General features: G+C 37.5%; 2 protein-coding genes across 3 annotated transcripts in view; both read right to left on the bottom strand.

Moving 5' to 3' along the window:
- Positions 1–572: 572 nt before the first annotated feature.
- On the bottom strand, positions 573–1,656 carry LOC113062018 (G-protein coupled receptor 20-like). Its single transcript, XM_026231514.1, has one exon. The coding sequence runs from the start codon at positions 1,654–1,656 to the stop codon at positions 580–582; it is 1,077 nt and encodes a 358-aa protein (XP_026087299.1). The 3' UTR covers positions 573–579.
- Positions 1,657–11,644: 9,988 nt separating this feature from the next.
- The window catches only part of LOC113062623 (serine/threonine-protein phosphatase 6 regulatory ankyrin repeat subunit B-like), a 70,994-nt gene continuing 62,767 nt past the window's right edge, over positions 11,645–19,871 (bottom strand). The window contains exons 27-29 of one of the 2 annotated variants that reach the window (XM_026232601.1): positions 15,777–16,681; positions 14,026–14,169; positions 11,645–13,149 (exon numbers count right to left, since the gene is read on the bottom strand). In XM_026232601.1, coding sequence (XP_026088386.1) covers positions 13,016–13,149; positions 14,026–14,169; positions 15,777–16,681 — 1,183 coding nt within the window. In that variant the 3' untranslated portion in view covers positions 11,645–13,015. The remainder of the gene's footprint in view (positions 13,150–14,025; positions 14,170–15,776; positions 16,682–19,871) is intronic. The other variant, XM_026232602.1, reaches the window with a different exon arrangement.

Raw genomic sequence — 19,871 nt, 5'->3', positions numbered from 1 at the left:
TGGCGCTGATCCAGTGATACTGTAAGATTCATTTTTCCACTGTACCACAGCAGTACAAGCCCAATCTTTTTTTGTGTTCCCATCATTTTACGGTCGACTGCTTCTCTAATCTCAGGGAGTTCAATGAGTGTTTCACAAAACACTTGCTCCTGAAAGATGGCTCAGTCCCCATTTTAATTGGACCAGCTGTCTCCACTAAATGACAAGCTGTAAGTATGATCAATAATAGATGTGTACATTTTCAATTGAACTGTGGTAATGGGCGTATCGTTTCCGAAACGTGCTGTACATGGTAGACCAATCACAACAGACTGGAACATCTGACCAATCAGAGCAGAGAAGGCGGGGAAAGGGAGTGACTGAATCTTAGTACTGCTAGTAGAATTGAGGGAAAATTTGGTGATATTAAATGCATATTTTGAGAAAACAGAAAAGTTTTTGACCTTGCATGCATGTAAAGCTATTGTAGGAGACTCCCAAACAATATTAAGAACCGTGACAATTGCATTATAGGGGCACTTTAAAGGATGAAACTCCTTTCTAATTGCTAAAGATTTCCATGGTTGTGATTGTTTTATTTCAGGCGGGAATGTCTCTGGCCGGCAGTATGGAGGGTGTGAGCGTGAGGGTTGCGACGCTGTACGCAATAGCCGTCGGTGTTTCTGCAGCTTTGCTGCTCCTGTTTCCCTTTATGGCCATCGGATGCTCTCCAAATCTCTTCTTCTGTTCTCTACGCAATGCAGAGCGGAAACTATCAGGCACGAAGCAGTAAACCACAGGATCCAGACAGCTGTTCAAACTGCTGAGCGTGATGGTCACATGATACGCCACCACATGCTGCTCTCTGCTGCCTCCTAGCTGGAAATACACCACGGCCTCGCGTACGTGATATGGCGTGAAGCACACGGTGAACACCAGCAGCACAGCCACAAGAAGCCGAACGGCACGCGCACGCCGACCCAAGCTCTGCGGCATGAGCCGACCGTCTGCGAGCGCACAGGCGACGCAGATCGTAAACGTTACGATTACTAGCAGTGGCAGGACGAACTCCAGAACGGTGAGGGTGAAAAGCACAGTGGCACGACAGCAAGATGCTCCATTAAACTCCAGCGCAGATGTCTGAAGGGAGTACGTGACCACGATAGCGAACAGCCAGATGCAAACGCTCACGCTTTTCGCAACCGTGGGGCTCCGCCAACGGCTTCCCGCCGAACGCACCACCGCCATATAGCGATCCACGCAGATGCTCGTGAGAAACAAAATACTGCAGTACATGTTCACGAAGTAGCTGAACGTGTGCATGTACAAACAAGCCACGCAGTCACCGCCGCTATGGTAAAGCGCGATACGGGCCGGGAGTGACAGCGCCACCAGCAGGTCAGCCACTGCTAAGTTTATGGTGTAAATGGCCGGCGTGGTCCTAGAGCGGCTGCGATGACAGAATACGTACAGAGCCAGGCTGTTCAGGACCACGCCGACTACAAACATGAGCGTGTTCACCACCATCATCATGATCCACAGCACGTAGAACTCCTTGTACAGTGACTCGTCCAGGTGCGCCATTCTCTTCAGGTACGGCACCCCCAGCAGGTGGAGGCTGGTATTGACGGGAGACTCAGATGTGATGTTTGAATGTCCATCGAGGACGGTCTCCATGGCTAGAACATAGAAAATAGATTAAATAATTAATATAATAATGATAAAGAAACATAATAATTTACTACATTTGTTTAAAACGCATAATCATTTACAAAATGTATTTAGAATTTAAATGCACATACACACAGACTACTCAAAACCATATTTTCATAATCAAAATTACAGTAAAAATTATAATTAATATAATAATTATCCACTTGAGTACATTATAAATACAAATCCAATATAAATATGATAACTTATTAGGTTAGGATTATAAACAATAAAAATTATTGCACTTTGAAACTACATTAAAAAACATCAAAGTAATTTTTTCCAAATATTTTATTATTTCTTTTTTTTATTTGTCAATTTTTTACATAATAATAATAATAATAATAATAATAATAATAAACTACATTACCTAAGCATACTCAGGCTTACAAATAAAATTCATATTATTGGTAAATTATTTAATTATCACAGTTGAAAGAAAACATTTGTTTTTACAAATGTAATTAACATGTAGAGTTAAAGTCAACATGAAATCCAGTTTGCAAACATTTGTGGTTGGAAAGATTATTTTTATGTTTTTAAAATAAGTCTCTTATGCTTACCAAGGCTGCATTTAATTGATCAGAAATACATTTAAAAAAAATAAAAATAAAAAACTAATATTGAGAAATATTATTACAATTTAAAATAATTGTAATATATTTTAAATTGTAATTATTCATTTATTTTGCTTGTTATTATTATTATTATTGTTCCAATTAAATGATTTCATGGGACACATTTTTGAACAGTTTATACATTAAGCTGTTTAGCAATTTTAAGTGTGTAAAGTCAATTTGTAATCTGTTGGTGTATTTCTCAGATGAAGTCCTAAAGAAGCGAACAGAGCCGTCCCATCAGCGGGCACCGCATGAAGCTTTCCATAGCTTTCTAAAAATGGAACATTCTTCTGTGTTTGATTTTGTGAGAGAGTTTGTGCTCCTGTTCGCTGACGTCTCTCTGCTCTGAGACTCTCTCTGAACGTCAGTGCGCGTTTCAGAGCTTTGATGAAATATGTAAAAGATTCTCGGATTCTCTTTTATCAGCTCAGACTTCAGCCATTTAACTCCGTCTGATCTTTACATACGATGAGTTTGTTCATTTGATTCGGTCTTGTGCAACATCATGTTATGTTCAGTATTCCCCACATGGTTCAGTCAGCAGGGGGATCTGACTGTTATTTCCCATGGAAAATATAAAATTAACATCCAATGGCTTGAGGTTAAACATTCAACTATAAATACATCTCAAACACAATGTATATTTATAAGGAAATAAAGAAAAGGTGCTCACTGGTGCTGATCCGAGTGGATATCGGTTTCTTTCTGTAGTTTTTAAATCAAAGAAAAGATTTCGCTGAAATCTCAACAATCTTCATCACTCTTGCAGACAAAGAAAAAATGCATCTCTAAATGCTGTAATGTCCATTTTTTCCCTCTTGCAGTCTGAAGTGTCTCTTTTCCTCTCAAGCATAAGTGGACGCTCTCTTTTAAGAAGTTGCTCTCATGTGAAGTGAGTCTCGCTTAAGAATGAAAGACTGCTGGTTTTCTCTGGTTGTTTACCCTCCCCTCCCCTTCCCTCTCGTTCTCATCTTCTCAAAAATCCCTCCAAACTCTGGGCAGAAGCCCTGAAAAGTCACTTTGCAGAGCAATCCGTCTTGTGGGACGAATGCCGTAAAGCTCACCCGGTAAACAGGCCTCTGGGACATCAGCCATAGCAAAACGCACATCCATAGTCCATATTTAGATAAATACAGTTCTGAATGTCCCTTCCTCCAGTTTTTGTGGATTATATGAAACATCTCTATGTAAAAAATTGATCACATGTTTATAGAGTAAACACACACACAAATATATGTATATATACACATACACACACATATGATGTATACATGTAATTATAGAGATTTAAATATTAAGATATAAATGATTAGACATTTTAAATCTTTTCTTTTTTATCTTATTTTTGTAATTAATTTTGTAAAAAAAAATCATTTTATATATATTTATAAAATATATTTGAATTGTGATTATTGTTATTTTTATGATAATCTAAAATGTAAATATATACTGTATACACACATTAAATATTACATTTAGCTTGGCAATTAAACATTTAAGACAGTTAAAAAATATATATATCACAAATGTTTACACTTTAAATGATGACAATTTTAATATATGTGTGTGTGTGTGTGTGTGTGTGTGTGTATATAGAATTATTCTTTATTCTTTTTATTTTGGGGGGGGGGGTGTACAATATTTTATAAAAGTTTAAACTATGTTTGGCATGAAAACTTTTATTTTTAACTAATACAAATACTAAAAATAAATTATATATTTGCATTGTGGCATTTATTTTCATTAGGTGAAAATTTATTCATTTATTTTTGTCAAGATGAAAAATAGATGAAGCATACCTGAAAATATCTTTTTAAACAGGTTTATCCATTAAAAGGGAGTAAGTGATGGTGGACCACCCCTGAGAGTGTCGTCGAGACCCCCCTCTGCGTTACCTCACAGACACAAACATGAGCAAACACTGACCATCAAAGCCATCGGTGAAACAGCTGGAGCTCATAAGAGAAACGCTGCATTAGAGACGTCCTGCACCTCATCCTTCATCACAAACCACAACCCAGATCCAGCCATATTACAGTAAATCCTGCCGGATTCTCAGATCAGGATTTGTTATTCCTCAGCATAAACACTCTGAAACAAAAGCCACACATCTGAACTGACAGATCAGATACCGAAAACAGAGAATCGAAGGAGATCAAAGACAAATGTTACATAATAACAAGAATGATGAAACACCCTCAAAATATGAACTGTTGAATGGAAATATGGGATTCATTTGACAGAAAAACACCATGGCAGGTGTAAAAATTTAAATTATTCAAACAAAACAGCAACTTTGAATCAGTTTGAAAACTGAAAAAAAAAGCCTTATTGTATTGTATCTCTATCGAAACACTACAAAAACAGGCCTGAAAAAACACCATGTAAAGCATCAATCAATCAATCAATGTAAAACTCATCACTGATTTACCCTGAGATCTCTCAGAACAGAACTCTGACTGAAGACTCTCTGAAATGTGCCCCAGGGGATGATGGGAGATCGAGTTGTTTATAGAAAGAGTATATGACGTAAAGGACATAAAGAAGTGTGTGATGAAACTCCGTGACTACGGGATTATGTACTGAACATGATGTACCTTCATACAGGACACTGTGCATCTTGATACACTTTACATTGTCTTATTTATCATATACTGAATTTGAATATCTTTGATATGTAATGGCAAAAAAGCACCTTTTTAAACTCTAAATATAATGAAAATTGCAAGACAACACACACACAGACACACACACATATATATAAAATAAAATGTACGCATTTAGCAGACGTTTTTATCCAAAGCGATTTGCAGTGCATTCAGACTAACAATTTTTATCTAACGTGTTCCCTGGGAATCGAACCCACAACCTTGCGCTGCTAACACAATGCTTGACCACTTGAGCCACAGGAACTTAAATAATTAAATAGTATAAATTATACTTCAGAACATAATTCAGTAAAACAAATAGTACCGTGATGCATACTTATTTTATTACCTAAATATTTAATCTTAATCTGTGAAATACTAGCATTTTCACATAGATTTAAGTGTAAGTGAATATGCTTATGAAAATAATGTCACAATGCAAATTATAAACCTAAAAGAAAGTCTCAGATTTTTTCATGCAAACGTTTATTTTCTTCCACTTACAAACTTAAAAGTTTGGTTTTATCTTGCTGAGCTAATTAAAAATAAAAACACGCAATACACTGTAAACAAAATAGAATTTTAATTAGATCAACTATTTTTATAAAACTTTTCAGGTTTGAATGAATTGAGTATATTATATAAGATCATAGACATGTAGAGGGCAGACTTTTACAAGGTGACAAACTTTAAATAGCAGATAAAGGCAAATTAGCATGGAGTAATTAATGAGGAAACACTGATGTAAAGCTGATGTGTCTTCAGACTAAACCCGTCGTGCAGGACCACTGTCCAAATCTGATGGGGTCACTGTCTAAACATCTGTCAGCTTGACAAAATCCAGAGACTGTAAATCATCTCAGTCCTTCAACAACTAATAAAACTCTGTTACTGCGAGCGACAGCGACAGGTGTGTGAGATTACGAACACTGTAAAACAAAATAAAGTTACTGGGTGGTTTACCTGTTAAAAACATGGATTGCCTGGAAAAAGGTTTTGGATTGAGACCCATCGGCATTTACAAATAATGCAATGATGCAGTGATTTAGCTGGTCTCCCACCATAGCCAATATCCACTTTATTTTAAGTGTAGTGCTGCTGCGCACTCTAAAGCTCTATCTATCTATCTATTTATCTATCTATCTATCTATCTATCTATCTATCTATCTATCTATCTATCTATCTATCTATCTATCTATCTATCTATCTATCTATCTATCTATCTATCTAAATAAAGATCAGTGAACTCATGTATGACTTTCTTATTGTTATTATTACATAAAAGAGCCGATCCTATACACAAAATACTCAAGCTGCGTATAGGGCCCCCGAATACCATCATTTTAGTTTCGTTTTTGAATTTGGCGCCCTTTCTATGTAAAAATCTGTCAAATCATGCAATGTGAAAGTCGTACAGTCTTGCTCGAGACTAAAAAAATGTTGAAAGTTGAAAGCATAATGAGCTGCGAAAGAGACACTGTTTCTCAAGTTCTTTCCACGACCATGATTCGAGATGGAGTGAAATACGGACAAAATTCAATTCGTTCATTCATTCGTTCAATAAGGCGAATCAGAGTTCAAAACGGGAGTTCAGAGCATGAATCACAAATCATTTGATTCAGATTGGGACTTTGACACGCAAATTATTAAACCGTTTGATTCAGATCGGGACTTCAGAGAACATATGGAGAATCGGTTTATTTCAATCAAGACTTCAATTTCAATCAAGCACATTTTTTTATTCAAATCGGAAGTACGGAGCTTGAATCACAAATCCTTTGATTCAGATCGGGACTTCAGAGTGTGAATCATTAAATAGTTTGATTCAGATCGGGACTTCAGAGTGTGAATCATTAAATAGTTTGATTCAGATCGGGACTTCTGAGCCTGAATCATGAATGGTTTGATTCAGATCAAGACTTCGGAGTGCGAATTATGAACCGTTTGATTCAGATCTGGACTTCAGAGCACAAATCATGAATGGTTTGATTCAGATCGGGTCATTTTACGTCATTTTCCAGTTATTTTACCTCTACAAAACCGTCTGTTATGCTGCTTAATATTGCATTATATTATTTATACATGTCTTTCGTAATCATAAACTGGTTTCACAAAATAGACTGGTTAGTAGCTCAAAGTTTTGCAAATGGTTATTCATCCACTAGACTGAATGCAGTAAGTTCAACGGTAAAAACTTTGCACTAGGTACGCTTTAGAAAATAAGGCGAATCTGTTATCTGTTAATTAATAGAAAATATCTAAAAGTTTTGTCATATAAATTGAGTTTTAAGGAAAAGCTGTTTAGTACAAACAGATATGTCTTCAGTACAGTGTGCCTGCTTAAGTATGCACTATATTACTCAAGAGTAAATTGTTTTGGAAGATTTTTAGTGTTTTTGGATTCTTTTGCTTTGGTTTTCTAATATTTAAACAGGAAGATGAATATAGAAAACTCAAGTGCCTTTATGGTTGTAAAATTAGCAACATGAGAAGCTCAAAACAGGAAACATTAATGTCGTGTGTTTGGTCTGCATGTCTCATAAATGCGATTGACTCCATCACATGAAAGAGTGGATTTGCTGTTATTTTACTCAAACATATTTAATTTCAGGATGTTCCTAGAAAACAAACCTTCTTATTTTCAGAAAAACACTTTCCCTCCTAACACATGACATAAAATTTACAGTCTCAGTCTCAGCATAAACACAGCCAAAAATGTACATCCATAAAAGTGAAAAACCGCCTCACGTTACAGATGTTTATTTTTCCACTCATCACTCTGTCCAAAGTTAAACCTGACAGAGGCATGAATGTATGAACTGTTTTAAACGAAAAACCCATCAATCACCAAGCAAAAGTAGGAGTAAAGCAGCTCAGCAAAGGCACTTCCTGTGAGAGTGGAAATCATCATCATATATCTGACTGTACACATGGTAAATTTTGTCTCAGAGGGGAAGATGTCTCACCTCAAACCTGTATTACTATACTATATTTTATTTACTTGTATTATCATGATGCAAATGAGCAGCTTTTGATTTACCATTTTGGAAATGGAAAAATCTATTTTTTGAACAGTTATTGAACAATTAGACAAATTATATTGGAATATGTTTATCTTTTGTATCTTATTTGATACATTAGGTTTTTATGGCCCTTTATAGTATGGAACAGTGTCATGATTCTGCCCTCGTGTCCTTGATTTTTCCTAGTCTTGAGGCAGGATCATGACAGACCCGTGTTTTGTGTACAAGCACATGGCCTTGCCTTTGGGCCATGTGCTTGTGTTGTCTCGTTCCCTTGCCCCGCCCCCCTTGTTAACCTAGTCGTGTCTTGATTGTCCCATCTGTGCCACCTGTCGTGACTTGATTGTTTCCCCTATTTAGGTCTCCAAGTGTGCTCTGTCTTGCGTTGGTTCATTGTGATTTGTGTATCTCATATGTGTTCATCATTCGTGATTGTAACTTGTCCTGGAAACTCCTTGAAGTCTTTTGTCCTGCAGTGAGTGTTTGTTAGTAGTTAGTGTTCAGTCTTTGTTTACCTTGTTTTTTGTGTTTTGGAGAATTATTTAGTGTTTACCCTAGCCCTTGTTTTCCCCCTCGTGGGTTTTTGTTTTCCCTTCTGTATAATAAATCCTGTGTTGAGTTACTTCCTGTCTGCACCTGAGTTCCTCCCTACCAAAACCGTGACAATGAACCGACCACCAAGGAACTCAGCAGACAGGAGGCAATGCTGGATGGCATCAGCCAGCCAGCGAGATTGTTTTGAGGGCTCTCGCCTTGTGGTGTTCCGGGGGACCAGGGGAGGTCGTTCCAGAGTGAGCGGGCGAGAGGAGGAGCCCCAGAGGTCCCCACCTACCCAGCTGCCGGCGATCCCGGAGGGTCGTGTCCTGGCCGTGGCAACCCTGGGGGGTCAGGCAAGCCCCTCCCAGAGTCCTGAGGTGCCCTCCTCAGCCAGCAGTCTCCCCATGAAACGAGGGAGACGGTTTTCATGGGAGTCGGCTTCAGAGTCTTCGGCGTCCGAGTCTGCCCTGTCCGAGACCAAACTCCCCCAACCCGCCTCTGACCCAGCTGTAGCCTCTGCACCGCGCCCGAGGAGGAAGAAGAAGGGGCCTGCCGGTCCTGTGACCCTGTCTCCTCCTGAGTCAGCAGCGGTGAGCGTGCCTGAGCCAGCAGCGGTGAGCGCTGGCGTGCCCGTGCCAGCAGCGGAGAGAGCTGGCGTGCCCGTGCCAGCAGCGGTGAGCGTGCCCGAGCCAGCAGCGGTGAGCGTGCCCGAGCCAGCAACAGTGAGCGTGCCCGAGCCGGCAAAGAAGAGAGCTGCAGTCGTGAGAGCGGAGGAGAGAGCCGCGGCCGACTCTGCAGCAAAGACTCTTGTACAGTCTGTCTCATCCCATAAGGAGCTGCCTATTATCCTAGCTGCTAAAGCTTTTTCTGATTATTTGTCCCGTCTTGTCCAAATTTTAGAAGTCCCCGTCAGTCCTGTTTTGTCCCCTGACCCTGTCCCCAGAAGTCCTAAGTGTCCAGCCGTTGTCTCCCCGTGTCCTGTTGATGTGGCCCCGTGTCCTGTTGATGTGGCCCCGTGTCCTGTTGATGTTGTATCCCCGTGTCCTGTCGTCTCCCCGTGCCCTGTAGATGTTGTCTCCCCTCGTCCTGTTGATGTAGTCGCCCCTCGTCCTGTTGATGTTGCCCCGCGTCCCGTAAGTGTTGCCCCGCGTCCTGTGTCTGCTCCTGTCAGTTATCCCGAGAACCCTCCCCGCCCCTCACCACCCAGACCTGCCCGTACCCCCCGTCGTCAGCCTTCGTCCTGTCCTTCTAAGATCCCTACCCCTCCCACCCACCCTGGTCTGTCCCCCATGAACTTTGTACTCCCGCCCCCTCCCCTTCCCTGTTTGTTTTTTTTGTTATGTCACCCTAACCCTGCCATTGTGTTTTCATGTTTGCCTTTATTATTAGTCATGTCTTGTTGGTTTGTGTCTGTGTCCCAGTCTGTCATGTCCCGTGTTTGATGTTCCCTTGAGGAGCGTCTGGAAGCCGCTCCTTAAGGGAGGGGTTCTGTCATGATTCTGCCCTCGTGTCCTTGATTTTTTTCCTAGTCTTGAGGCAGGATCATGACAGACCCGTGTTTTGTGTACAAGCACATGGCCTTGCCTTTGGGCCATGTGCTTGTGTTGTCTCGTTCCCTTGCCCCGCCCCCCTTGTTAACCTAGTCGTGTCTTGATTGTCCCATCTGTGCCACCTGTCGTGACTTGATTGTTTCCCCTATTTAGGTCTCCAAGTGTGCTCTGTCTTGCGTCGGTTCATTGTGATTTGTGTACCTCATGTGTTCATCATTCGTGATTGTACCTTGTCCTGGAAACTCCTTGAAGTCTTTTGTCCTGCAGTGAGTGTTTGTTAGTAGTTAGTGTTCAGTCTTTGTTTACCTTGTTTTTTGTGTTTTGGAGAATTATTTAGTGTTTACCCTAGCCCTTGTTTTCCCCCTCGTGGGTTTTTGTTTTCCCTTCTGTATAATAAATCCTGTGTTGAGTTACTTCCTGTCTGCACCTGAGTTCCTCCCTACCAAAACCGTGACAGAACAGTGTAAATATGGAGGAAAAACAGCTCAGTTTTTCTGTTCAAAGGTCCAAACTGAGCAAAAATGCCCAATTTGGGGCCAATGCTGACATTTGTGTCAAAAACAGTAAGGTGAAATTCTGAATTCTGCTTGAAATGTAAAAACACAAACAAAACAAAGTTTTGATCACATTGATGATTTAAGAGGCCTTAGAAATTCATGAATACAGTAGAGTTAAATATGTGAGAACATTAACTGTACGGTAACCTTTACAATTTGGTCCACATTGTTTTTATTTCTGTTTTCAGGACAGTCAAAATGCAGAACAAACAAACATGATTTTAGGTTGTTAACAACAGTAGTTAAAATACAACTGTATGATGTTTGCCAAGATCATGTCAGATACAGCACAATTAAAACTTGTAAAATTCAAATCATATGAAAGCTCAGATTTTTCCTTGATGTGATATCATGGAAAAACAGCCTCGATGGCAACATCTTCAGCAGTTAAAGGCAGTCAGGCAGCATCAGGCACAGTTATGAAGATAGTAGTGAAGCACAAGTGCTGGTCGTATAATTAGAATATCATCAAAAAGTTTATTTATTTCACTAATTCCATTCAAAAAGTGAAACTTGTATATCATATTCATTCATTACACACAGACTGATATATTTCAAATGTTTATTTCTTTTAATTTTGATGATTATAACTGACAACTAAGGAAAATCCCAAATTCAGCATCTCCGAAAATTAGAACATTGTGAAAAGGTTGAATATTGAAGACACCTGGTGCAACGTTCGAAATTAATCAGCTAATTAACTCAAACACCTGCAAAGGCCTTTAAATGGTCTCTCAGTCTAGTTCTGTAGGATACACAATCACGGAGAAGACTGCTGACTTGACAGTTGTCCAAAAGACGACCATTGATACCTTGCACGGTGCAAGGAGGGCAAGACACAAAAGGTCATTGCAAAAGAGGCTGGCTGTTCACAGAGCTCTGTGTCCAAGCACATTAATGGAGAGGTGAAGGGAAGGAAAAGATGTGGTAGAAAAAAAGTGTACAAGCAATAAGGATAACTGCACACTGGAGAGGATTGTGAAACAAAACCCATTCAAAAATGTGGGGAGATTCACAAAAAATGGACTGCAGCTGGAGTCAGTGCTTCAAGAACCATTAAACACAAATGTATGCAAAACATGGGTTTCAGCTGTCACATTCCTTGTGTCAAGCCACTCTTGAAAAACAGACAATGTAAGAAGCAACACAAGCCACGTTGCTTGAGATCCAGTGTAAAGTTTCCACAATTAGTGATGGTTTGTGGTGCCATGTCACCTGCTGGTGTTGGTCCACTGTGTATTCTATGGTCCAAGGTCAACGCATTTGTATACCAGGAAGTTTCAGAGGACTTCATGCTTCCTGCTGCTGACCAATTTTATGGAGATGCAGATTTTATTTTCCAACAGTACTTAGCATCTGCACACAGAGCCAAGATAACAGTACCTGGATTAAGGACCATGGTATCCCAGTTCTTAATTGGCCAGCAAACTCGCCTGACCTGTACTTGGATATGTTTTGGCAATATGAGCATTAATTCGAGTTTCCAGAAATGAACAGCTCTGAGCATGATGTTCTTTTTGTGATCTTGGAAATAAACTATGGTGATTCTGACATGACATAAATGCAACTTTAACAATTTGTGAGCCCTAAAATCACATTTGTATAATTTCTATAATGGTGCACAGTGATTATACAGCTATATATAGCATGCTCCTATATTTAGCATGTGTCATTTAAATTAAAATAAATGATTTTTTTTATTGTCAATTATAAAAAAACACAAAATAATATTTAAAAAAAATTGCCCTAGCAGTGTTTTTTCCCCAGTTTTTTCAACTTCAAAAAACAAAAGCAAGTATTGCAATTGGTTTCCTTCTGTTATCTTTCTAGCATCAGCCCATAAAACACATTTATGATCCTAAGTAGAAATACCTCAAATCTAATAACAAGTATATTCATTCAAAAGTTTGGGGGTATGTAAGATTTTTTTTAAAGAAATTAGCACTTCTATTCAGCCAGGATGAATTTAATTGATCAAAAGTGACAGTAAAGGCATTTATCCTGTTTTCATAAAAACTGTATTCAACACTGATGATAATAAGAAATGTTTGTTGAGCAGGAAAATTTCTGACTAGTCTAGAAAAGTTATTTTCAATTTTAACAATATTTCACAATATTAAGTTTTTTGCTGTATTATTTTTGATCAAAGGAATTCAACCTTGGTGAGCAGAAGAAACTTCTTTCAAAAACAAACAAAATTTGGACCCCTAGTGTAAATGGCATCTTCATTAAAGTGACTAGTGAGGAATGGATATCAGCTAAAGGCACATGCTGTGATATGCTAATGCTAAGGTGTTCTTCAGGAAGCTGAAGTGATGTGGGCTCAGGTGGTTGGTCTGATGTTAATAGGCAGTACAAATTCATCTGTCATGGTGAAATGGTCATCATTCATTCATCTCTCTCCAGCTGTGATCTGTCCCTCTGTCTGCGCTGGGCTAAAAACTGCTGGACCACAGACGGCCAATCCACAACATTCTCCACGTGCTCCTGTCCTCCAGACATGGACATCACAATCTGACCGCCTGCACAGTAACACAAGATGATTGCTTTAGATTGACCCATGACAAATCCTATTATTTCTTGCTTTTACTTAAAATAAAATAAATGTAATTACTGTACACTGGAATTACTGCTGTAGAAATAAAATTATGAAATAGTTTTTTTCAAGTATGTAATTATAAATATATAATATTGATTAATATTAATTACACATTTAATCATGGATTGATTAATTACAATATGAATATATAATATAATATCTATGTATGTATTTATTTATTTATTAAATCATTTATTCAATAAAGCAAAGGCTATTTACAAGGCAAACTCATAGCAATAGAAATTAATATAATCATACAAATCAACAATAAAACTTAAATAAAATAGAACAGAACAAATGTAAAATAAATCTTAAAACAGTATGAAAACAATATAACACATAAAAAATGAAAAATAATTTATAAAGAAAATATTAGAATTATCACTAAAAAAATTGGTGTAGAAACTATTTTCACTCAGAAATTGCTAGTAAATTTCACAATTACAAAGAAACAACAAGTAACATACTGAATTAAACATGACATTTTTAAGTAGAAAGACTGACATTTTATTTTCTTGTAAAATGTACTCCAATAACTTTTATTTACAACTTTGAAAATATAAAATAATAATTTATTTATTATGTATTTATTTCTAATGCAGCAAAGGCTATTTTCATGTTAAACTCAAAGATTAGTAGAAATCAAAATAATCTTAATTACACACACAAAAAAAAAAATCTTAAAACAATATACAAAATACAACAATTCTAAACAAAACAAAATCAAAAATTTGTTTAAAATTTACCATATAAATGAATGTCCTACCAAAGAAGAGTAGCAGTGAAATTGTGTACTTGCCCTCTGGGAGGATCTGTGTCGTCTTGTTTCCTCTGAAGCTGACAGATGCTTGACCCAGCTGCTCTAGAGAACGCACGTCTGTCAAACCTTCAGTGTCTTCATCCTCATTCATCACATTAGGACACTCCACAGAGCAGCTCTTCCCTGAACACAATGGAGGACACAGACATGGGAAAGTCATTCAACACTGCACATATACACATAACATGGCAATAGAGTCAGCAACACACACTAGAGAAAGCTTTGCAGCATTAAGCATCACTTTTGTCAAACCTCACATTTTACGATGGAGCCAGCATAAACTAATATGATAAAATATAAATATAAATAAATAAGTAAAAACATTTAAATAAGTCAATTTATTAATATTGCTAATCACAATAAACAATTATTTGCCAAGATACTATAACAAATTGCATAATTGATCTTATTTGCAAATTTAGAAGACAAAGTTATTTATAAGTTGCACACTAAGCATTAGAAATATATGAAAGCTTGTTTCCACCACAGGATAAAAAATACGGGATCTTTCACAATTCAGACTTTTTTTCCACACAATTCGAAAATACAACTTTGCAAAAAGAATTGCAAAAAATAAAATAAAATTCAGAATTGTAAGATATATTGTAAAATCGCAATTGTGCGAAATAAAGTCAGAATTACCTTTTTAAAATTTTTCATGTTTTATTCCAAGGCATAAAAAAAAACGGAATTGTGAAATGTAAACTCAGAATTCCAAGAGAAAACTCAAAACTGAGATGTAAATTTAGAAAACTGAGGAAAAAGGTACAAATTTTAGATGTAAACTTAGAATTCTAAGATAAAAATCGCAATTGCACGAGATAAAGTCAGAATTACCTTTTTTTATTTTTTATTCCAAAGCAGAGAAAAAATGAATTGTGAAATGTAAACTCAGAATTCCAAGAGAAAACTCAAAACTGTGAGATGTAAATGTAGAATTCTGAGGAAAAATGTAAAAATTTTAGATGTAAACTTAGAATTCTAAGATAAAAATTGAAATTGCGCGAGATAAATTCAGAATTACCTTTTTAAAGTAAAAAAAGCAAAACAAAAAACAAACAAACAATGGAATTGTGAAATATAAACTCAGAATTCCAAGAGAAAACTCAAAACTTTGAGATGTACATTTAGAATTCTGAGGAAAAATGTAAAAATTTTAGATGTAAACTTAGAATTCTAAGATAAAAATTGCAATTGCATGAGATAAAGTCTGAATTACCTTTTTTTATTTTTTATTCCAAAGCAGAGAAAAACTGAATTGTGAAATGTAAACTCAGAATTCCAAGAGAAACTCAAAACTGTGAGATGTAAATGTAGAATTCTGGGGAATAATTTACAAATTTTAGATGTAAACTTAGAATTCTAAGATAAAAATCACAATTGCGTGAGATAAATTCAGAATTAGCTTTTTAATTTTTTATTCCAAAGCAAAAAAAACTTAATTGTGGAATTTAAACTCAGAAATCCAATAGAAAAGTCAAAACTACAAGATGTAAATTTAGAATTGTGAGGAAAATTTTAAAAATTACAAATGTAAATTTAGAATTCTAAGAAAAAAGTCGAAATTGTGAGATGTAAACTCAGAATTCTGAAAAAAAAGTTTAAATTGTGAGATGCAAATATAGATTTCTGAAGAAAATTTAAAAAATGTTAGATGTAAAAAAGAAAATAGCAAGATGTAAATGTAGAATTCGGAGGAAAATTGTAAAGAATTGTAAGAATTGTCCTACCTGCACGTTTGCAGAGAAGCTTGATGGAGTAGAAGAGTTTGCTGAATAGGTTGAACGGAGACGGAATTCCAGACTTGCGGCTCATATCGCGGATAAGAATGGCGCGGCCGTACTTCCACTCCGTGTCGGACTGAGCTTGGATACGCTGGTACGTGTCGCTCATCATGGCGATGAGGAGGTTGATCAACACGATGGAAGTCACCACCAGATACACACTAAATACCGTTTTAGCCAAAAACTCCATGGCAGCAGGTGAATGCTCCACGATGGGAATTTCTTTTGGCTCAGTTAAACCAAACAAAGCGAAGAAGAGCAGCACAGACACATTTAAAGGACCCGGAATGGTCACTTGCGTGCCGTTACCAGTGCTGTTTTTCCAATCATGTGGATACGGCTGACACAAAGCAGTGAGACTCAGCGTGAAGGCAGTGTGGAACAACATGAGGATCACAACGAACCGGCACAGATCCTTCATCAAGTCTCTGATTATTATAGCCCATGGGCCAAATAAGTGATGGAACGTGAGGAACTCCAGCAGCTGGATGAATCCCAGTGTCATTGCCACGGCCAGCAGGACGTTTCTAGCAAACAGGCAGTGCAGGTTCACTGGTGGCCACCATTGGGTGAAGACCGCCAGCAGGTGGCACAGCAGAGCCGCGGTGGAAAAACCCAGTAGAAGAAGACCAATCCACGCTAATCCAGCACGCTCACCTGGGAAGGTCAGCTCGGATACCAGCATCCCACAAAGCCAGATCAGCAACAGACACTCCGACCAGCCGGGCACCAGACGGCCCTCAGACAGAGGACTCACGGGCGGATACACGATTGTTAAGATGAACAGGACCAACAGGAAGACGTGCGACACCAGATGACTCATTAACTTCATGACTGGGATGGTGTTGAAGCTGAGTGGAGATTAAAACAATCAGTTTCACACATTTCTCCTCAACCGAGAAACACAGGCAGTAAAAAGTTTGGATACATCATACACGTTATTGAATTTATGTTTCTTAAAAACCTTTTGTTCTAAAGGCCTATTAGAATTGTTTTCGTCAATTGAAATAAAGATATAATAAAATAAAATGCAAATATTAGATTAAAAACAAATTTAAACTAAAAACAAAAATTGCCTTTGAAACTAACTAAAAAAAAACTAAAATTTCAAATAAATTGAAGCTGAATAGAAATAAAATGACAGAAACACATAACAAATGAAACCTGACAATATGAAACAAAAGCTAATTTAATAAAATATTAATAAATACTATAATAGTTTGTAAATTAGACAAATTGCTCTAAAAGCCAGTACTGTTATTGCTAACTAAAACTCTTAAAAATGTTTTCATTCATTGAAATAAGGATAAAATAAAATATAAAAACTAGATTCAAAATTAGGAATGACGCCTCAGCCACTAAAACTAGTGAAACTAAATCTGAAATGAAAAGAATAATTTTTAAGCTAAATGGAAATATAAAAAAAACTACAAGTAATAAAATGGACAAAAGCACATTAAGAAATGATTTACTAAAATTAAAATTAAAACCAATGAAATGAAAATGTAAACAATGTAAAATACTATAAAATTACACAAACAATACTAAAATAACACTTTTCAAGGTTTTGCGGTATGATTTAGTTTTTTTAAAGAAATAATACTTTTAATAAAAAGGACACATTAAATTGATCAAAAGTAACAGTGAAGACATTCATAATGTTACAAAATATTTATATTTTTAAATAAATGCTGTTCTTTTCTGTAAAATTTTCTTTTAAATTTCTGTTAATCAATATAATATTTCTTATGTAGCAAATCAGAATATTACAACCCCTGGCAAAAAGTATGGAAAAAAAATCTTACCCTGGAGGTCCAATGCACTGCAGAGTTTAGATCCAACCCTGATTAAAGTCACCTGTCTGCCATTTTTGAATGATTCCCAAAGACATTGATTGACACTGATTAGCATTCTCAGGTGTGTTTGATTAGGGTTAGCGCTAAACTCTGCAGGAAAGTGGATCTCGAGGTCCAGATTTGAGGATCCCTGGTGTAGAGAAAAAACCAAGCACATATATGCCACAAAACAATTTTCACTCAACAAAACAATATTCTGGCTGTATAAAACACTTAAAAAAACAACAAAGAAAAATAACTATAGTCACTTACAACTGTTTTTACAGATCAAACAGAGGAAAAAAATATGGAATCACACAAATCTGAGGAAAATTATATGGAATCACCATGCACTTTGCATTTCTAAAACAAACACCTGTATCTGATTACAACTGCTAATTAGTCTGCAGTTAAAAAAGAGTGCTTGCACACATTAGTGATGTGTTGAACCAAGATGATTGACATAACTCATGGCTCCAACACGAGAGATGTCAGTTGAAACAAAGGAGAGGATTATCAAACTTCTCAAAGAAGGCAAATCTTCACTGAATGTTGCAAAAATGTTGGTTGTTCCCAGTCAGCTGTGTCTAAAATCTGGACCAAGTACAAATCAAATGGAGAGGTTGTAAAAGGGAAGCGTACTGGTAGACCAAGAAAGACATCAAAGCGCCAAGACCGAAAACTTAAAGCAATATGCCTTGAAAACAGAAAATGCACAACAAAACAAATGAGGAACAAATGGGCAGAAAGTGGAGTTCATGTCTGTGACCGGACTGTAAGAAATCGCCTAAAAGAAATGGGATTTGCATACAGAAAAGCCAAATGAAAACCATCATTAACATCTAAACCAAAAAAAACAAGGCTTCAGTGGGCTAAAGAAAGACAATCTTGGATTGTGGATGACTGGATGAGGGTTAAATTCAGGGATGAATCACGAATCTGCATTGGGCAAGGTGATGATGCTGGAACTTTTGTTTGGTGCCGTTCCAATGAAATTTATAAAGACAACTGCCTGAAGAAAACATGCAAATTTCCACAATCATTCATGATATGGGGTTGTATGTCAGGTAAAGGTATGGGAGAGATGACAGTCATTACATCTTCTATAATTGCACAAGTTTATGTTGAGATTTTGGACACTTTTCTTATTCCATCAATTGGTAATGGTAGATGGTAGATGGTAGCATCAATTTTCAGGATGATAATGCATCGTGCCATAGGGCAAAATCTGTGAAAACATTAAAGACATATAATGTCAATGGCATGGCCTGCAAACAGTCCGGACCTCAATCCAATTGAAAATCTGTGGTGGAAATTAAAGAAAATGGTCCACGACAAGGCTCCAACCTGCAAAGCTGATCTGGCAACTGCAATAAGACAAAGCTGGAGACAGATGAAAGTGAAAGTGAAGTGACATTCAGCCAAGTATGGTGACCCATACTCAGAATTTGTGCTCTGCATTTAACCCATCCGAAATGCACACACACAGAGCAGTAAACACACACACACACACTGTGAGCACACACCCGGAGCAGTGGGCAGCCATTTATGCTGCGGCGCCCGGGGAGCAGTTGGGGGTTCGATGCCTTGCTCAAGGGCACCTATAGCCGCGTTTCCACCGCAGGAACTTTACCCAGGAACTAGGGACTTGGTCCGGTACTTGGTGTGTTTCCACCGCAGGAACCAGGAACTAAATAAAAGTTCCGGGTAAAAAAATGCCCCCCAGAAAGTCCCTGCTGGCGAGGTGGTACTTTTTTAAAGTTCAGGAACTTTCGGGGGCGGGATTTGGCGCTAAACATCCTGATTGGTTGAGTTGACGCAGCATTGGTTGAGTTCAACCACCATTTATTCGGATCAACATTTTCAAAATATTACTGTTATTGTGTCATGAAATGTAATTTTAAAAGTATTTCAGGCGAGAATGTAGTTGTTTAAAACTCAAATCTGTTGTTTATTTATAAAGACAGCGCCTATTTAAAAATGTGTTTCGCCGATCTCTGAGACGGTGAGCTCCACACGATCAGCGAGAGCTCAGTGATCATCTATCCGCCCAGAGGCAGCCTCACCTTGGATAGACCTTCTGATATGTGCCGCTGGCTCTGATGTGTCTTTAGTGGTTAAACATAACATATAATTCAGCTGCGGGGTAAATCTAACAGGTTTTCTTTGGTCTGTATTCAATTTATCTATATGTTAAAATGAAAAT

Source organism: Carassius auratus, chromosome 44, assembly GCF_003368295.1.
Source record: "Carassius auratus strain Wakin chromosome 44, ASM336829v1, whole genome shotgun sequence".
NCBI classification, from domain to species: domain Eukaryota; kingdom Metazoa; phylum Chordata; class Actinopteri; order Cypriniformes; family Cyprinidae; genus Carassius; species Carassius auratus.
This window is presented reverse-complemented; position numbering and strand designations above follow the sequence as displayed.

Coding starts and splice junctions, on each gene's coding strand:
- LOC113062018 (XM_026231514.1), bottom strand. CDS start 1,656: ATGGAGACCGTCCTCGATGGACATTCAAACATCACATCTGAGTCTCCC.